The sequence below is a fragment of the Dromiciops gliroides genome, chromosome 6 (assembly GCF_019393635.1).
Source record: "Dromiciops gliroides isolate mDroGli1 chromosome 6, mDroGli1.pri, whole genome shotgun sequence".
Lineage (NCBI taxonomy): Eukaryota > Metazoa > Chordata > Mammalia > Microbiotheria > Microbiotheriidae > Dromiciops > Dromiciops gliroides.
The window spans coordinates 112710361-112727275 of record NC_057866.1 but is presented as its reverse complement, the minus strand read 5'-3'; the positions used below and the strand labels follow the sequence as shown (position 1 = coordinate 112727275).

The 16915-nt window shown below is 34.9% G+C and overlaps 1 protein-coding gene across 1 annotated transcript in view; it reads left to right on the top strand.

The window, feature by feature from the left end:
- The first annotated feature begins 546 nt into the window (after window positions 1-546).
- Window positions 547-16915, top strand: part of TMEM156 (transmembrane protein 156) — a 41080-nt gene continuing 24711 nt past the window's right edge. Inside the window, exons 1-4 of the mRNA XM_043972968.1 lie at window positions 547-646; window positions 8812-9084; window positions 12340-12597; window positions 16142-16261. Of these exons, the coding sequence (XP_043828903.1) occupies window positions 547-646; window positions 8812-9084; window positions 12340-12597; window positions 16142-16261 (751 nt within the window). The remainder of the gene's footprint in view (window positions 647-8811; window positions 9085-12339; window positions 12598-16141; window positions 16262-16915) is intronic.

Below are 16915 nucleotides of genomic sequence, written 5' to 3'. Positions count from 1 at the left end.
ATTTACAGGAATAATGGAATCATAATGGTATCCTATCCTAATCCTACTGCTACCATGTATACTTTGGCAAAATTGCACTAAAATTCTGCATGCCTCTTGAGTTTTCCCTTACAGTGAGGTACCACAATATTTACTGGCTTCTGAATGTACTATTTCCTGGATCATGCTTCCTGGGATATTTGCAAGCATGCATTGCTTTCTCTTTGGCAACTAGAGAGTGGAATTATATTTCTCTGCACAAATTGATAAACATGAGCAAACATCTACAAAACAAGACAGGAACAAAACCCCTTGGCTATGTATTTATTTAAATTTCACATTTAGAAGATATCTTGAAAGTGCTTATTAGAGGGTAGTTTTCTTAATGAAAAAGCTACTCCCCAAAAATGTGAAGTCTCTCTTCAGAGCTTCTTTGTAACAAAAAAACAATCTTACCCACAAAAGGAAGTCTGAAGTATGTTACATTAACGTAATATACCACAAAAATGAAACTTAAACCAGGAAGAAACACACCATCACTGCACTAGATGTGAGTTATTTCATGCCATGTGCTTGAATATGACAAAACCAGCTCTCCTCAAGTTATTAGTGGTGATAATGATCATGTTCATTTTAATTTTGCCAGAATATTTCAAGACATCCAAAGGTGAGTAATCAATTGTAGTGAATGGTCTCCATTTTCCTGATGTCATGTAATGGCAAAAAGCCTTTTTTCCGCATTCATGCTGCTTATAAAAATGGTTATGCTTCATAAGCTCTAACAAAATGACATGAAGGTACAATTGATACATTATCAAATGAAGTAATAGATGTAAAGTGCTTTGCAAACCTTAAGTACTATATAAATGTTAGCAATATACTAGAGTAACCTTGATATTATGGATGAATTATATATTACATGATATACATGAAAATTAAAAAGAAAACTTTAAAATAAAGTTTCTAGTTTGTGGAAGTTCATAGGAATCCCTTCCCACTTATTTTGTACTTTAAAAACTAGTTTTGTGATATTGGATTATGATGTTTTATATAAAGATATTTATCATATTTAAAAATTTTTTGAACTTTTCATCCTTACAATAAAAATGCTACATACTGCACTGCTCTCATTAAATTCAACACATATTTATCAAACATTCACTGTGCAAATCACATATAATAATATATATAAATACATATAAATAATCTGCTGTTTTAGATTTTCAGAAATGCTACTAAGATAATGTACATGCTTGGCTTAAATAATGTTTTAATAGAGAGAGAAACAGAATGTATACAAAAAAGAATTGCAATATTATGATAATTAAAAAGTCCTAGATTGAGATTGAATCAATAGATAAGAAATTAAAATTCTTTTTATGTGTGTTAGCAAAAAAAAAGAGATCCTCTGAAGATTAGTAATTTCTTAACTTATTTCTTAACATTTATTGTAATGTAGGACTTTGAGAAAGAGTTGTTTCTTTGTTATCTAAGTACATTTGATTAATGTCCACAGAGAGTGGAAATAAATTCCAAATATATGCTGAAATGTTTTCAGTTGTGTCTGCATATTTCCAAATCCACCAAATAAGAGATGAGATTGATCATATGAATGCTTTTCTATATATCACCCTATGTGAATAAATGAATCTTTCAGTTTTCATTGGATTATTTGTAATTGTGTTGACAGAGTGTGAGATTGAGCAAAGCATGCATTTTAATGCTATTTTAAAACTGAGATATGGAATTATTTAATGTGCATAATGAAAAGATAGATAACTTCACTTATGAAATATTGTGAGCCAGATGCTAAGATATGAACAAGTTGACATTTGGGCATGATTGTATTCTTAGATCATAGAATTTAGAATTTTAAAACGTGAGTATCTATTACATTTTACAAATAGTAATAACTAACATTTAAATAGTTATTTAAAGTGTGCAAAACACTTTCCATCCATTATCTAATTTGAGCCTCAGAACAGTCTTGTGATATAGGCACTACAGGATTATTGTTTGCAGTTTACAGATGAGGAAAATGAGGCTCAGATTTTAAGTGACTTGCTAATAGTCTCATAAGAAGTAATTGTCAGAGGAATGGCTTGAGTCCAGGTCCAGTACTTTATTTACTTATTGCTGAGAAAGTTTAAGTACTTGCTGAGCATTGAATATTAAATATCAAAACTAGGATTTAAATCCAGGTTCTTTCCCAAAGTAGTCCCTGTAGGTCTGTGGAAATCTCATGGAAATCCCTCTAGGTCTAATAGTGGAAAGAATGTAGACTAGGCCTAAAAGAATTTCATGAACTCTTTGTCAGTTGAGTATATTTTGGTTAGATTTTTCTGAGTCAATGGCAAGAGTGGTACAAAAAATAGTGTCATGTGAATGTAAGCTCCTTGATGGCAGGCACTGTTTTGTTTTAATCTTTGTATTCCTAGTATCTAGCACAATGTCTGGCGCATAGTAGTTGTTAAATAAATGCTTGTGAATTGAATTAAACATGTAATTATGGTGATATTTTGGTTAGTCACCTGTACTGTGGCCTAATATGTGGATTCAGTTATCCATTCGTTAGATAAATGAACAACTCTTCTCTTTGCTTGGGCTATACAATTTTTTATATCTATACAAGACAGGTGTTAAGTGGGATGCTTGATAAAAATCAGTTTTGGCAAAGCATTGTTTGTAATGCACAAAAGTCAAGATGAAGAAGATAATTTCTGACAATGTTTACCCTGAAGCACCATAGTACATGTATTTTAACTTCTAATGAGTTTCTATGTTAAACATTTTTTCTTATTTTCCAAACCACTAACTAGAAAAATATTGATTATAGTAAAATGATATATTATGAAAATTATGATATATCACACAGTACATTTTTGTTTTTTTAGTTTCATTATTTCTTTAAAAATTATTAATTTAGTATTTTATTTTTTCCAGTTACACATAAAACCAGTTTTCTCTCTTTCTTTCTTTTTTTGGTGAAGCAATTGGGGTTAAATGACTTGCCCAAGTGTCTGAGATCGAATTTGAACTCAGGTCCTCCTGAATCCAGGGCCGGTGCTCTATCCACTGTGCTACCAGCTGCCCCTAAAACTAGTTTTTAACATTTGTTTTTAAAATTTTGAGTTCCAAATTCTTGCCCTCCCTTCCCACTCCCCTCATTGAGAAGACAAGCAATTTAATATGGCTTATACATGTGTAATCATGCAAAACATATTTCCGTATTAGTCATGTTGTAAAAGAAAACAAAAAAAACCTCCCTAAAATAAAGTAAAAAAGTAAGCTTCGATCTGTATTCAGTCTCTATCAGTTCTCTCTCTAGGGATGAATAGCATTTTTCATTATAGGTCCTTTAGAGTTGTCTTGGATCATTGTATTTCTGAGAATTGCAAGTCATTCACAGTATTGTGAATACTGCTTATAATTCCTGTTACTGTTTGCAAGATTCTCACGGTTCTACTAATTTCATTTTGCATTAGTTCATATAATTCTTTCCAAGTTTTTTGAGAGCATCTTGCTCATCATTTCTTATAGCACAATAGTATTCCATTACAATCATATACCACAACTTGTTCAGCCATTCCCCAGTTTATGGACGTCTCCTTTATTTCCAATTCTTTGCCACCAGAAAAGAGCTGCTCTAAATATTTTTGTACATATAGATCCTTTTCCTTTTTGTTTTTTATCTTTTTTTGGGATACAGACCTAGTAGTGGCATTGCTAGGTGTGACATTTAAAATCTAAATGTGTAGTCACCTTAAATTAGAAACTTTAGCACCAGTCTTTGGGCATTAAGCATTTATTAAAGCATACTATGTATTAGGGGAAAAAAAGAACACTTGGAGTTAAGAAAAGGCCTATCTAGCCTAGAGTTCCAGCCTGGTCTGGTTCTTCCTCAAGTCTTCTGACATGAGACTGCTTCAACCATGAACTGCCTCTCAAACTGAGTGTGGAAGCTTTTTATAGGTCTGGAGCAGAGGTGGTCCTTACACACTGCTTCAAGCTGATTGGTAGGCATCACCCAAATCCAATGGTCTCAAGTTGAGTTCAAAGTCCTTAGCTTCTGAAAACAATACCTTCTTAAGGGCTAGCCAGGTGTGGTTACAATCTAATTAACTTGAAGTAGGCTAATCAGCAAAGTCAATCACTCTCACTTAATTCAATCAGTTTAGATTAATTTCCAGGTGAGCCTTTGAGTATCTGCCAAATCCCATTATTTTCTCACATAGGCCAAAGAGCATGCATAGTTTTATAAGCCTTTGGACATAGTTCCAAGTTGATCCAATTCCACTGCTAGTGCATTAGTGTCTCAATTTTCCCACATCCCTTCCAACATTTGTCATTTTCCCTCTGTCCTATTAGCCAATCTAACAGGTGTGAGGTAGTACCTTGAAATTGTTTTAATTTGCATTTCTCCAATCAATAGTGATTTCGAACATTTTTTCATATGGCTATAGATAGCTTTGACTGACTGTTTATATCTTCTGATCATTTATCAATTGAGAAATGGCTTATTTTTCACAAATTTGATTTATTTCTACATGAAATGAGGCCTTTATGAGAGAAACTTGCTTTAAAATTGTTTTCATAGTTATGATTGCCAACTTTATTTCCCTCCCTTCTATTTCCCCTGATTTATTCTATTCTCTCTCTCCTTTCACTTGTCCTTCCTCAACAGTGTTTTGCTTTTGACTACTTCCTCCCCCCAATCTGCCCTCCCTTCTATGATTACCCCTCTTTCTCTTATCCTCTTCCCCCTCTACTTTCCTGTAGTATAAGATAGTTATCTATACCCAATTGAGTGTGTATGTTATTCCCTCTTTGAGCCAATTTTGATGAAGATAATAGTAATGACTACCTGCCAGGTATGAGGATACATTTAGATAATATTTGCAATATATTTTGAAAACCTTAAGGCTACCTTTACATGCTAGTTATTGTTGTTGTTATTGTTGTTGTTATTATTATTGCTGTTTTCCCAATAATGTTTGAGCTTCTGGTATCTTATAACTAGTTGAATTGACTGATGTAGGATAATATTTTTTAAATTGAATATTGCCTAAAAAAGTTAGAAAATAAAAGTCTCAGGTAATACCAAAAGAAGGGAGTTAATCTTGCATTAAGAACTTTTAAGATATACTTCCCAATTAGCTGTGCTTCAAGATCATTACATTATGTGATAGAGGATATTTCTAAACATGTTACAAAACAAAGACAGGAAAAATCATCTTGCCAAAGACTGCTATATGGAATGCATTTTTAACAGCCTCAGGAGGGTAGACTCTATCCTCTTACCCAGCTGGCAGCAGATGCAACTATTGCCTGTGATGATTTTTAACTAACTGCTTTATTGTAGCCATAGAGGAGTGCCCAAAATGTGATTTGGAAGGCCAGACTAGGGAGGAAAAACCACTTACTTTAAAACACACTATACGATGCCTGATGCCTTGTCACATTGTCTACTTTTACAAAATGATGAATAAGCTTAAAAATTCATTTGTGCAAAAGAGGAACGAAAGCAAAGATCTCTGAAACTCATCTCTGCATATGAATATTTTGAACCTTGAAGTGTCATCACAAACCTCTGGCTTCTTGAAAATGTATGTTGGATGAAATCCAACTCTAACAGGACTTGTTACCAAAAACATTTGGTTATTTCCTTACCTTATAATTCTATCAACACTAGTCCTGCAAATTCTTTCTCTCTTTAGGGGTTTTATGGTTCCTAAAATATTTTATTTCCCAGTATACACATTTCCCCTCTTCATGCCCCCTACTTGTCTTTTAAATACTGGCACATCCAGGTAGAAGTTTCCAAATGTCAGTCTGCTGGCATACATTTAAACTGCCTTTCCTTTATGTTCTTTTTATAAACCTCTTTCCCCTCAGGACTCCCAGGCTTCCAATCTGGTTTACAGCGTCAGTGCATTTATCATCCACTCTCCATGGGATGTTGCTTTCTTTTTTACATAGTGCTACCCTGGGAGGTTTCACCTGTTGGAGAGACAGAAAATGAAAATATGAAGGCACAAGTTTGAGCTTTTGAAATGAAGACTTGCTTTGGATCTCATTGCTATTTATTTTCTAGGCTGACCAGCTGTGGTCTGAATGAGTCATAACTTGTAAGCATCCCCCTTGATTAGCACAGTGAATTTGTGGCCAAGTGGAAATGAATTCAAATCAACACCTGTGAAAATCAGTAACTGAATAGTGGAGTTACTATATAATTTGGACAGTTCCAGCTCTAATTGCCAAATTGCTGCCTTGTGCAATAAATGCCTATAAGGATCAGAGATGTTTGAAAAATTTTTCCTAACAGCAATAGTAAAAAATTTCCACTAATAGTAATCGTTATAGTGAGCCTACTCAATTCTCTCTAATACACCATTTGATCCGCAGTCAGAACTGAACTCTTTTGCCTTTGAACTAAAATAATTACTTTTTTCAAGAAATCTTGTATGGTTCCTGATGTGTGCATAAGAAGCACCTTGTTGGCAAGTTTTGCTTTACCGAATCAAATGTTTTTTAAGGTCAACAAATAATAAACATACTGGGATAATGCCTGTTACATAATAATCCCTTAATAAATACTTCCTGATTGGACTGACATAGCATGTATTATTAGGGTGTGAAACCAAGAATTGTGCTTGTTTATTTTTAAAGAAAAACATTTATTTATAATATTTAATCGTAAAATACATTATACAGAATACCAATAGTTAAGCTAATTTTTTTTTTTTTGGTGAGGCAATTGGGGTTAAGTGACTTGCCCAGAGTCACACATCTAGTAAGTATTAAGTGTCTGAGGCTGGATTTGAACTCAGGTCCTCCTGAATCCAGGGCCGGTGCTCTATCCACTGTGCCACCTAGCTGTCCCTGCTAATGTTTATAGATAGTATGAAAATGTGTGATTCTTGGCCTTTTCTCTTCTCCTGACCCCAGCACCATCACTGTAGCAGCTGAAGATAACTGACTATACAGGAATGAGGATAAATATATATGTGTGTGTGTATATATATATATGTATATATATATATATACACACATATATATTTATCCTCATTATATATATATACACACACACATATACATACATACATACGTATATGTGTATACTTATAGATACTTATACAGATACACACACACACACACACACACACACACACACACACACAACCACATGCATATAACATTTGTTTGTTTGTTTTATTGGTTGCCAGGGCCACGAATACATCCCAAAGTGGCTAGCCTACTGGTGATGAGCCTTTTTGTACCTTCCTAGGCTGGTCCTAAGAAAGTAGACAGTCTATTACTAAGACTATACTTTAATCCTTTCTTGAACAATAGAACCATCCAAGGCCTGTTCTCTGCAGGCTTTCAAGAACCCAGGATCACCTCCGTGCTAGGATGAGGCAATGGAAAACTGATTTGAATTGAAAGTGAATGATTGCTTTGGACAGTTGTCAAATAATATCTCTTTGTACATTCAATTTGATGTCTTTTATTTGGGTAGCCCACTATGTTCTAAGACACACTCAGCAGAATACTGACAGATTGCAGCCCAAGTTCTAGAGTATTTGTATGGTTTTGTCATCTCAGTAAGGGAGAATTTAGGTGCTTAGTTCCCAGAAATACTAATAAGCTTTAGATACATAAATCCCTGTTTATGGAGACAAGAATATGGTCCAATCCTAGGAGCTGAATAATTGTATTAGAGACAATGACCTAAATTTGTTTACTTATTCAGTGCCATACCAATCAAACCACGAAAAGATTATAGAGCTAGGAAAACAACAGGATTCATTTGGAGGAACAAAAAATCAAGACTCTCAAGAGAAATAATGAAAAAAATAGGGAGAAAACCTGGCAGCATCAGATTTTAAACTATACTACAAAGCAATAATCATCAAAACTATTTGATACAAGTTAAAAAGTAAAAGAGCTGGTCAATGGAACAGATTAGAAATACAGCATACAAAAGCAAAAGAATCTGGTAAACTAGTGTTCAATAAACCCAAAGATGCTCATCACTAGAGTAAGGATTTTATCCAACAAAAGCTGCTGTGAAAACTGGAAACCGATAGAAGAAATAAGGTTTAAATAACAATTTCACGTCACATAGCACAATAACCTCCCAATGGTCAGATAACTTAGATCTAAAAGGTCACATCACATATGTGAATGAAGAAAATACCTGATACAACTTCATGGGAAGAGTTCATAACAAGACAAATGATAGAGAGGATCATAAAAGGGAAAATGGACAACTTTGACCTCATAAAATCGAAAAGCTTTTTGCACAAACAAAAATCAATGTTGTTAAAATTAGAAAAGAAATGGGTAACTGGGAAAAATCTTTGTAATAAGTTTATCTGATAAAAGTCTGATATTTATGATATGTAAGAAACTGATTCAAATATATAATAATGGCAGCCAAACTCCAACAGATAAATTGGCCAAAGGATATAAATAGGTAGTTCTCAAAGGAAGAAATCCAAGCTATGAAAATCCATGTAAAATTCTCTACATCATTAATAATCAAAGAACTGCAAATTAAAAGCAAGTATGACACAAAAAAACAAACAAACAAACAAAAAGCAAGTATGAGTTCCCAACTCATACATAACAGGTTGTCAAGGACTGTCAAAAAAGGAAATAATTAAATGCAGTAGGTACTGTCAATCAGTTTGAAAGATTTGCCATAGGTAAGACACAATATTTATGATCTGCCTGGTAATAACTGAGAGGTAACTATATATTTATTTAGATGCCATACTATCTATGTCTGTCAATACAAAAGGATTTTTCTTTCTTTTCTTAATGCAGGAAATATTATGGAACTATCCTGTCTTGACATTAGTTTACTAAATAACTTCACTTATCCACTCCCTGAATTCAACATTTCTTTTGTGAGCTTCCTGCAACAAGAAAGGGAATATGAGATTATTGTTCTGTCAATTTCTGCAAAGCACTTCCAATTTCATAATATGTCTAAGGTTTGTCCATTAAGCCCTGGTGAATTACAGCTGTATTCTTCATGTTTGATGTGTGAACCCAAAGGAACTGTGGATTTTATTCATCAAGAATTATCAACCAAAGGTAACAACAAACTGAAAGAAGTATGGGGAGTGGAAAGAAAAATGATCAATGGTAAATTATTCATTATGTTAAATATAATTTAAAACAAAAACAAAGTTGAAAATAATTTCTATTTTTTTTTTTGGCGGGGCAATGGGGGTTAAGTGACTTGCCCAGGGTCACACAGCTAGTAAGTGTCAAGTGTCTGAGGCTGGATTTGAACTCAGGTACTACTGAATCCAGGGCTGGTGCTTTATCCACTGGGCCACCTAGCCACCCCCAATAATTTCTATTTTAAGGACAAAGACACTGGGTCATTGAATTAAGTACCAGTCATCCGTAATAGACCTAACAATATAACTTCTGACCCTAGGACAGAATCTTACAATTGGAAGTTACCATAAAGGTCATTTAAGTCAGTCTCTTGCTCAAAGAGATATTGGTCCCTGCAGGGCTGAAAGAGGAAGACAGATGCAGGTCTTGATGCTGGGGGAATACTGCTAGGAATTTCTTCCCTTTCTTTTGCCACTGTGAGGTTAGATTCAAAGATGAATGTCCATTTACCTTCCATAAGAAATAGAGGTATTAGAAAAGAGACAGAGGATGTATGTATATGGCATTGAGGTAACTAAAAGCTGACATGGGTGTTGTGAGTGTATTAGTCTGAAAGAAAAAGCAAAGGTTATAGTGAGTGTGCATTTGGGGTGTGTGTTTTGCATGGGAACAGTGACTAGCATGGGTGACTGTGGCATCATGAATGAGGCTAAGAGCTTGAATCCCTGGGAATGAAGTAAAGAGTGAGAAAGAATGCATAGAGGGCGAAAGGTTGAGTGTATAGGTGGGGGAAACATGGGGGGATTATGGAGGCTGGGAGGACTTAGTACTGGAGGGCTTCTCATGGAACTGCTTTCCCTTTATGATTATCACAGTGTTTGTGCATAGGGAGAATTTGTAGCCTGATTGCCAGAGAACACTGTACACAGCATATATGAGTACAGAGTGAGTAATGATTAAGCCTGTAAGATCAGCCTTATGTTGGTGCCATACGTTATATGCAAAATACAATTCTGAAAAAGGTTGATTCTCTAGTTCTTTCCTGCCTAAGGGGTTTTAATCCCATAGTGACACTATGTCTGGTATAATTAATAGGTCCATGGGAGATGGAGGTCCTTGGAGGGGTGGAGTGGGATGGCTTGATTCTCTAGGACACAGGAAAAGTTTTTATTTGCTCTTTGAACTGGCTCCACCCAAGGCTTTAAGTCAAGATATAGAGACCCACCAGAGGAAAGAGAAATTGTTTTGACTTTTATGGCCTAAAATGTGAGTTCTTTGTGAATTATTTTGCTTTGTTGTTATTAAATAAAGCTTGTCCTATATTCATTGTTAGTAAGAGTACAGCCAAAATAATCTTCAAAGACAAAGATGTGGCCATGTCATTCTTCTGCTCAGAAGCAAGCCTATTGCTTCTTGGATCAAAAGGGAATGTTTTAGCAGATTTATGGCTCTCCACAATCTGATTCCAACATGCATTTTCAGCTTTATTTTGCATTATTTTATATTACTTCAGCTGCAGGGTAGCTAAGTGGTGCAGTGGATAGAGTGCCACATCTGGTGTCAGGATAACCTGAGTTTGAATTTGGTCTTAGACACTTATCAGCTATGTGACTTTGGACAAATAATTTACCCTTGTTTGCCTCAGTTTCCTCATCTGTAAAATGAGCTGTAGAAGGAAATGGAAAACGACTCCAGTGTTTTTACCAAGAAAACCCCAAACGGGGTCATGAAGAGTCAGATACAACTGAAAAGGCTCAACAACATCAACAACAACCCAAACTAGTTGAGAAGCAGATATTCCTTGCTTTTAGTATGACATCTTCTGCTTCCTTGAATTTAGTCAGGTTTACCCTGCAGCCTGGAATGCTCTACATTCTCATTTCTGCCTTTCAGAATCCTTAGGGCTGCATTGAGGTACAACCTTGTCAGTGGAGCTCTTTCTGATTCCCCTAGACAAAAATGTTCTCTTTTTTCTCAACATTTTCCTAGATCATTTTGTTTGGTTCTTTTCTTTGCCCTCATCATGCCATACTTTGTCTTATACTTATTTCTGTATTGTGTTATCATACTCATCAGTGTATGAGCCATAGTCACCCCAGTAGAATAACTTATAATTTTTTGTCTTTGTATTTCCATCACTTAGAGAGGCATGCTGAATAGAGAGCTGGCATTAGAATCAGGAAGTGCTGTATTCACACTGCCACATATTGGTTGTGTGACTCTGGGCAAGTCATTTAATCTCTCAATGTCCCAGGAAATTCTGAGAATATAATTGCCTGTTCATATCCTTTGATCATTTATCAGTTGAGGATGACTTATAATTTTATAGATATATATTTTATAAATGTAAGAATAGAGATGACATCTCAGACCTAGTCTTCTTCCTAATCTCCACCCAGCCTTGGGTTAAAAGAGCCTCACAGAAAATTGGACAGAGTCCCATGATGCCAGGTTACCAGGCAGATTTTCAAGGTTGGCTCATCACAGATGCTATTTTCCTTTCTTAAAAAGGGCAAAAAGTATTTGTTACTCCACAGAGCATGAGGCAAATGTGGTCAATTGCTCTTTGAACATGGTCATTCCTGCTCCAGTCCTACAACTTTATTTATTTTACATGTGTTTGCCATCTTTTCCTCCCTTTCTCTATCAATTAAGTAATTTTAAAAAGTAAAATCAAAATAAAACCTTTATAATGGCCATAGTACAATAAAACAAATTCCCACATTGGCAATGTCCAAAAATGTATATTTCATTCCATATTTTAAGTCCCTCATCTTTCTGGCAGGAAGTGAGTAACATTTTTGCCTTTCTTTGTATCCCAAGTGCTTAGCACAGTACCTGGCACATAGCATCAAATGATTTAACATTGTAAAGAGCTTTGCAAACATTAAAGTGCTGTATGTTAGGTAGTAGTAGTTGTAATAGTAGTAGTAGTAGTAGTAGTGGTGGTGGTGGTGCTGGTGGTGGTAGCAGCAGTTGTTGTTATTGTTGTTCAGTTGTATTCAACTCTTTTTTACTCCATTTGAGGAGGAGTAACAAGCACCTAATAAATGCTTATTGATTGATTTATCAACTGGTTCTGCCATCTTAAAAGTTTCACCTCCTTTAGTTAAACTTCTAGTGAAGACCATTCATTCATACTTCTTTCTTAAGGAAAAATAAGGTTATAGTGAGTTTTCATATGTAAGTCCCTTAAAGTACATAATTCTATTCTCCTTCTAGCTTCTGAAATGAATAACTCAATGGAAATGAAAGCTGAGCATTTTCATCCACTTCATGTACTTTTCAACTTCACTGCGGTTCCTGTCATTGAGGATTTGGGAGGATATGATACAACCTGTATACTAAAACTCCACCTTAGCAACTCAACTTTCAGGAAAGACCCAATGAAAGGAGCTTTGCTAAATAGCTCTCACAGAAGTGTGCAAAGCCTCAACAGCTGCAATTTGGTTTCTCTACAACTTGAAATGGAGACAGGAAGTAAGTTATCTAAGGGAATTAGAAGGAAAGTTGGGGACACGTTTTCTGGTAATAATTGAGTACAACTAAGAAATTATAATTCCCTCATCATTTTCACATTAAAGCCAAATATGAAAGTGAATTCATGAATAAAAGAATAGGGCCCGAGACTAAATATTACTTTCATTTCTTTTTTCCTTCAAGATGAACTTGCCCATGATACATTCCTTAAACATAGGCAGAATAAGCCTCCTACTAGTGTGATTAGAGGTCTCTGGGAAAGTCCTCTTCCCCTAAATTTAAAAGAAAATCTCCTTGCTCTTATTGCTGATGCTTGAAAGCCCACCATTAGAGATTCGCTCCTTGGAGGTTATTACCTCTTCTTCAATCCTTTGATTGACTTTTGATTTCCCTCTACTGATACTGATCTCAACCCATACATGAGCTCATCTTGAGCAGCTCCTGTCCCTATCCTCCCATATATCCTGCACAGGGGGTCTCCAATATGTTTTGGAAACTTCTTCCTAGACCCCTTGATTATGTGCCACCAGTGGCCATGCATGATATCCATTGGTTATCCTTATGCTTGCCAGGCAGGAATGAGTCCTTTGTGTATTCTGCAACTTTAATCTTTTGTAGCCTAAAACCAGGCTCCACAATTTGTATCACCTCTCCTCTATTAGAATGGAAATACCACTGGCCGGGTAATGGGTAATACATTATTATACATAAAACAGATAAGTGTATATAACACATTAGTTGGAATAAGTTGAACTGCTAGTTTTCCTCCCCAACCAGTTGTGATCAGTGCACTGAAGGAATGAATGAGAGTTTGGGTGAGAGGAAAAAAAGAGGATTTTTAAGCATGGGACAATGCTTGAGGAGAAAGGTGTAGGCTTGGGTCAGGTACCAAAGTGGGTATCTAGAGGGCACTGAATTCCACTGGAAGAGAAATTCTGGGAAGATAAGGATATTTCAAAGATCCACTTTGCCTGCTTTATACATCTGCCTAAGTGCCATGAGAAACTCTTTACTGTGGGGGCAAAAATATGTTTTACTTCATACAGAAAATCATCTTATCTATCTAGGAAGTACATGAGTATTTTAAACTAGGAAGCTGTCAGAGAGGGTTGAAAGATCTAGGACTTTGGATTATAGGTATAAAAACACTACATTTTTCAATGTACATTTATGTATATTGCATTGATTTTTGTGTTTTTCCCAAAGCATAAGGCACAAAACAAGCCTTTGTATTGTTTCATATTTTGCTATAAAGAAAAAATTCATTTAGCATTCATGGAGAATCTATAAATTCTAAGCCTATATGGGGTGAAATGGTTTTCTACTTGTCTCCTTTGGCCCCATAACTCAGAAAGATAATAGTGATTTACAGAAGGGATTCCAGTGTTCTGCAAAAATATAACTACATTTTTTCATGTTTTGAGAAAATCTGTGCATAAATGAACTTTGGATATCCTCTCCTTAAGGGAGTTGGCAATAAATATTTAATTTTTTTTGGAAAAATGTAAAAGTGAATTTAATCTGCAGAAATGAAGTGTTTTTATCTATGATCCAAGATGCTTATTTTATTCTGTGCCCTTGTCCTACCTAAAATTTAACACCTTACATCTCCCAATTTACACATAGAATAGACAATGAAGTACTTGCCCTGGGGGAAAGTACTTGTTTTCATAGAAATAGAACTTTCCATATTCTGGGAGTCTTTTCTCTTGGATCTTCAGATTTAACTATGTCCCTATGATATGTGCGGACAGCTAGGTGTTATAGCACTGGGCCTGGAGTCAGGAATACCTGAGTTCATATCTGGCCTCAGACACTTACTAGCTGTATGAGACCCTGGGCAAGCCACTTAACCTTGTTTGCCTCGGTTTCCTCATCTGTAAAATGAGGTAGAGAAGGAAATGGCAAACCACTTCAATATCTTTGCCAAGGAAAACCTCAAATGGGGGTCATGAAGAGTTGGAAACAACTGAACAACAATAAATATGACATGTGGCATGGACATAATTGTGGTATTAAGAATTTAATGGCAAAACCAGAGTGGGCCATTCTCACATTTGGGGAAGCCATTTTTTCATAAACTGATTTATCAGTCCATTATCATTTTATTTTGCTGGTCATAATCCCTTACTTAGATACTAGAAACATTATCATATAAAGTTCAACAATAGATTTTCCTGTCCTGAGAACAGTATTTAGCATTTGCCTTATGATAATATTGTTCACATTATGAATCTCATATCATTATTTTAATTCAATTAATTTCCATTTATGAAGCACCTACTTTGTGCTGGGCACTGTGTTAAGTACTAGGGATATGACAAAAACAAGAGAGTCCCTGCCCTCAAGAATTTTACATTTCTATTTCCAGTGAAGGAAATTATAGCAAAAATGAATATTAAGTTCAAAGTAAATATAATCATAAACTTTTACAGATGAGAGAAAATATAGCTAGAGATCATCAGTTTCACTTACTTCATTTTACAGATGAAGAAACTCTGGCACAGAAAGGATTTGCATGAGATTACCAGGCTAGTTAGTGGCAGAGTTAGGGATAGAATTTAAATTTTTTCATTCCAGTACAACATATTACAACTACTTCTTAGCTCTTATTATGATGAATATATAAACCACCTGGATTTGATGGCGCTGTCTTATTATCCAAAAGAATTTTATGAAGTTTTGGATTAATAAGATCAGAATGCCCTCCAACTGAATTCCAAACTGAACCCAGACAATATACTAGTGGGTGTCAGGCAAACTCCAGAAATTATTTTGGGTGTCACCCAAACTCCTTTTGAATGCTACATATTATTTGTCTTTCCAAATGTCTGGGAAATTTACAGCTAGCTGTAAGTCCCTATCTACTGGCTTCTTTCCCCAAGATAATAAGCTGCTATCTAATGACTTCTTTCCCCAGAATAATTGGTAGATTTTACAGCTCTCTAACAAACACCTTCGTCTGCTGGAGCAATCCCTGTAAAAACATCTGGGCATCCTTGTCCTTGATAACTCCTTATTTGCTTTTAAGTTGAATTATCAAACTGATTTGCATTTCATACATTCTTGTTAAGTTGAACTGTTAAACTGCTTATTATATAACTCTTGTTATAAAGTTTGCTTTTAAGTTGATTTGTATCATGCTAATGAAACTGATAACACCCTGTACTAATGAACCAGGAAAATCAAAAGTTAATCAATCTGGATCTGATTGATTTACCAATTTAGACCTAAACTAAGCTCTGTAACCAGTGAGCAGAGAGAGTTTATATATACCTTCACAAAAAAAGGAGTCTTTGAACTTCTTCTTTGGAAGGAGTCTCTGCATGTGCATGCTGCTTGTTTTGGGCACAAATAAACTGGTACTGTGTTTTTCCTGTCTGTCTCTGATCTGGTTTTCCCTATAGGAGATGTTATAAAAAAAATAATGTTCTCTGATATGTTTTCGGTAGGAGACAGGCATAAAAACAATTTGATAAATCTCTTGATTCATTTTATTAAACATTTAAATATATTTGTTTTCTAACCCCTTCCCTCCCAACAGATTCTCCTTGTACCATGAGGATAACCTGGTATGTTTTAGTTCTATTAGTTTTCATATTTCTGATCATCTTCATTGTCCACAAAATATTCCAAGAAAATAGAAGAGTTCGAACTTGGCAGAGTAAGTATTGAAAGATAAATCCAAATTATGCTAAAAATCCACTGATTTTAGGATCTTATTCTCTAGCTATGGATTTAATTTCTATTTCAATTTTAATCTAAACAGTATGACAAAAAATTAGGTATAGACCAACATCTCACACCATATACCAAGATAAGGTCAAAATGGGAACATGATTTACATATAAAGAGTGATATCATAAGCAAATTAGGAGAACGTGGAATAGTTTACCTGTCAGATTTGTGATTAAGGGAAGAATTTAAGACCAAACAAGATATAGAGAGCCTTATGAAATGTAAAATGGATAATTTTGGTTATATGAAATTAAAAAGGTTTTGCAGAAACAAACAAATGCAACCAAAATTAGAAGGTAAGTAGGAAACTGGGGAAGGTTTTTTTGTAGCAAGTATCTCTGATAAAGGCCTCTATTATCAAATATATAGAGAATGAATTCAGATTTATAAGAATACAGGTCATTCCCCAATTGATAAATAGTCAAAGGATACGAAGAAGCAATTTTCAAAGAAATCAAAGGTAACTATAGTCATATGAAAAAAATGTTCTAAATCACTATTGAATAGAGAAATAGGATAATATAAAAAAAAAGAAAATAGTAAATGTTGGGGGTAATGTGGGAAAACTGGAACACTAATG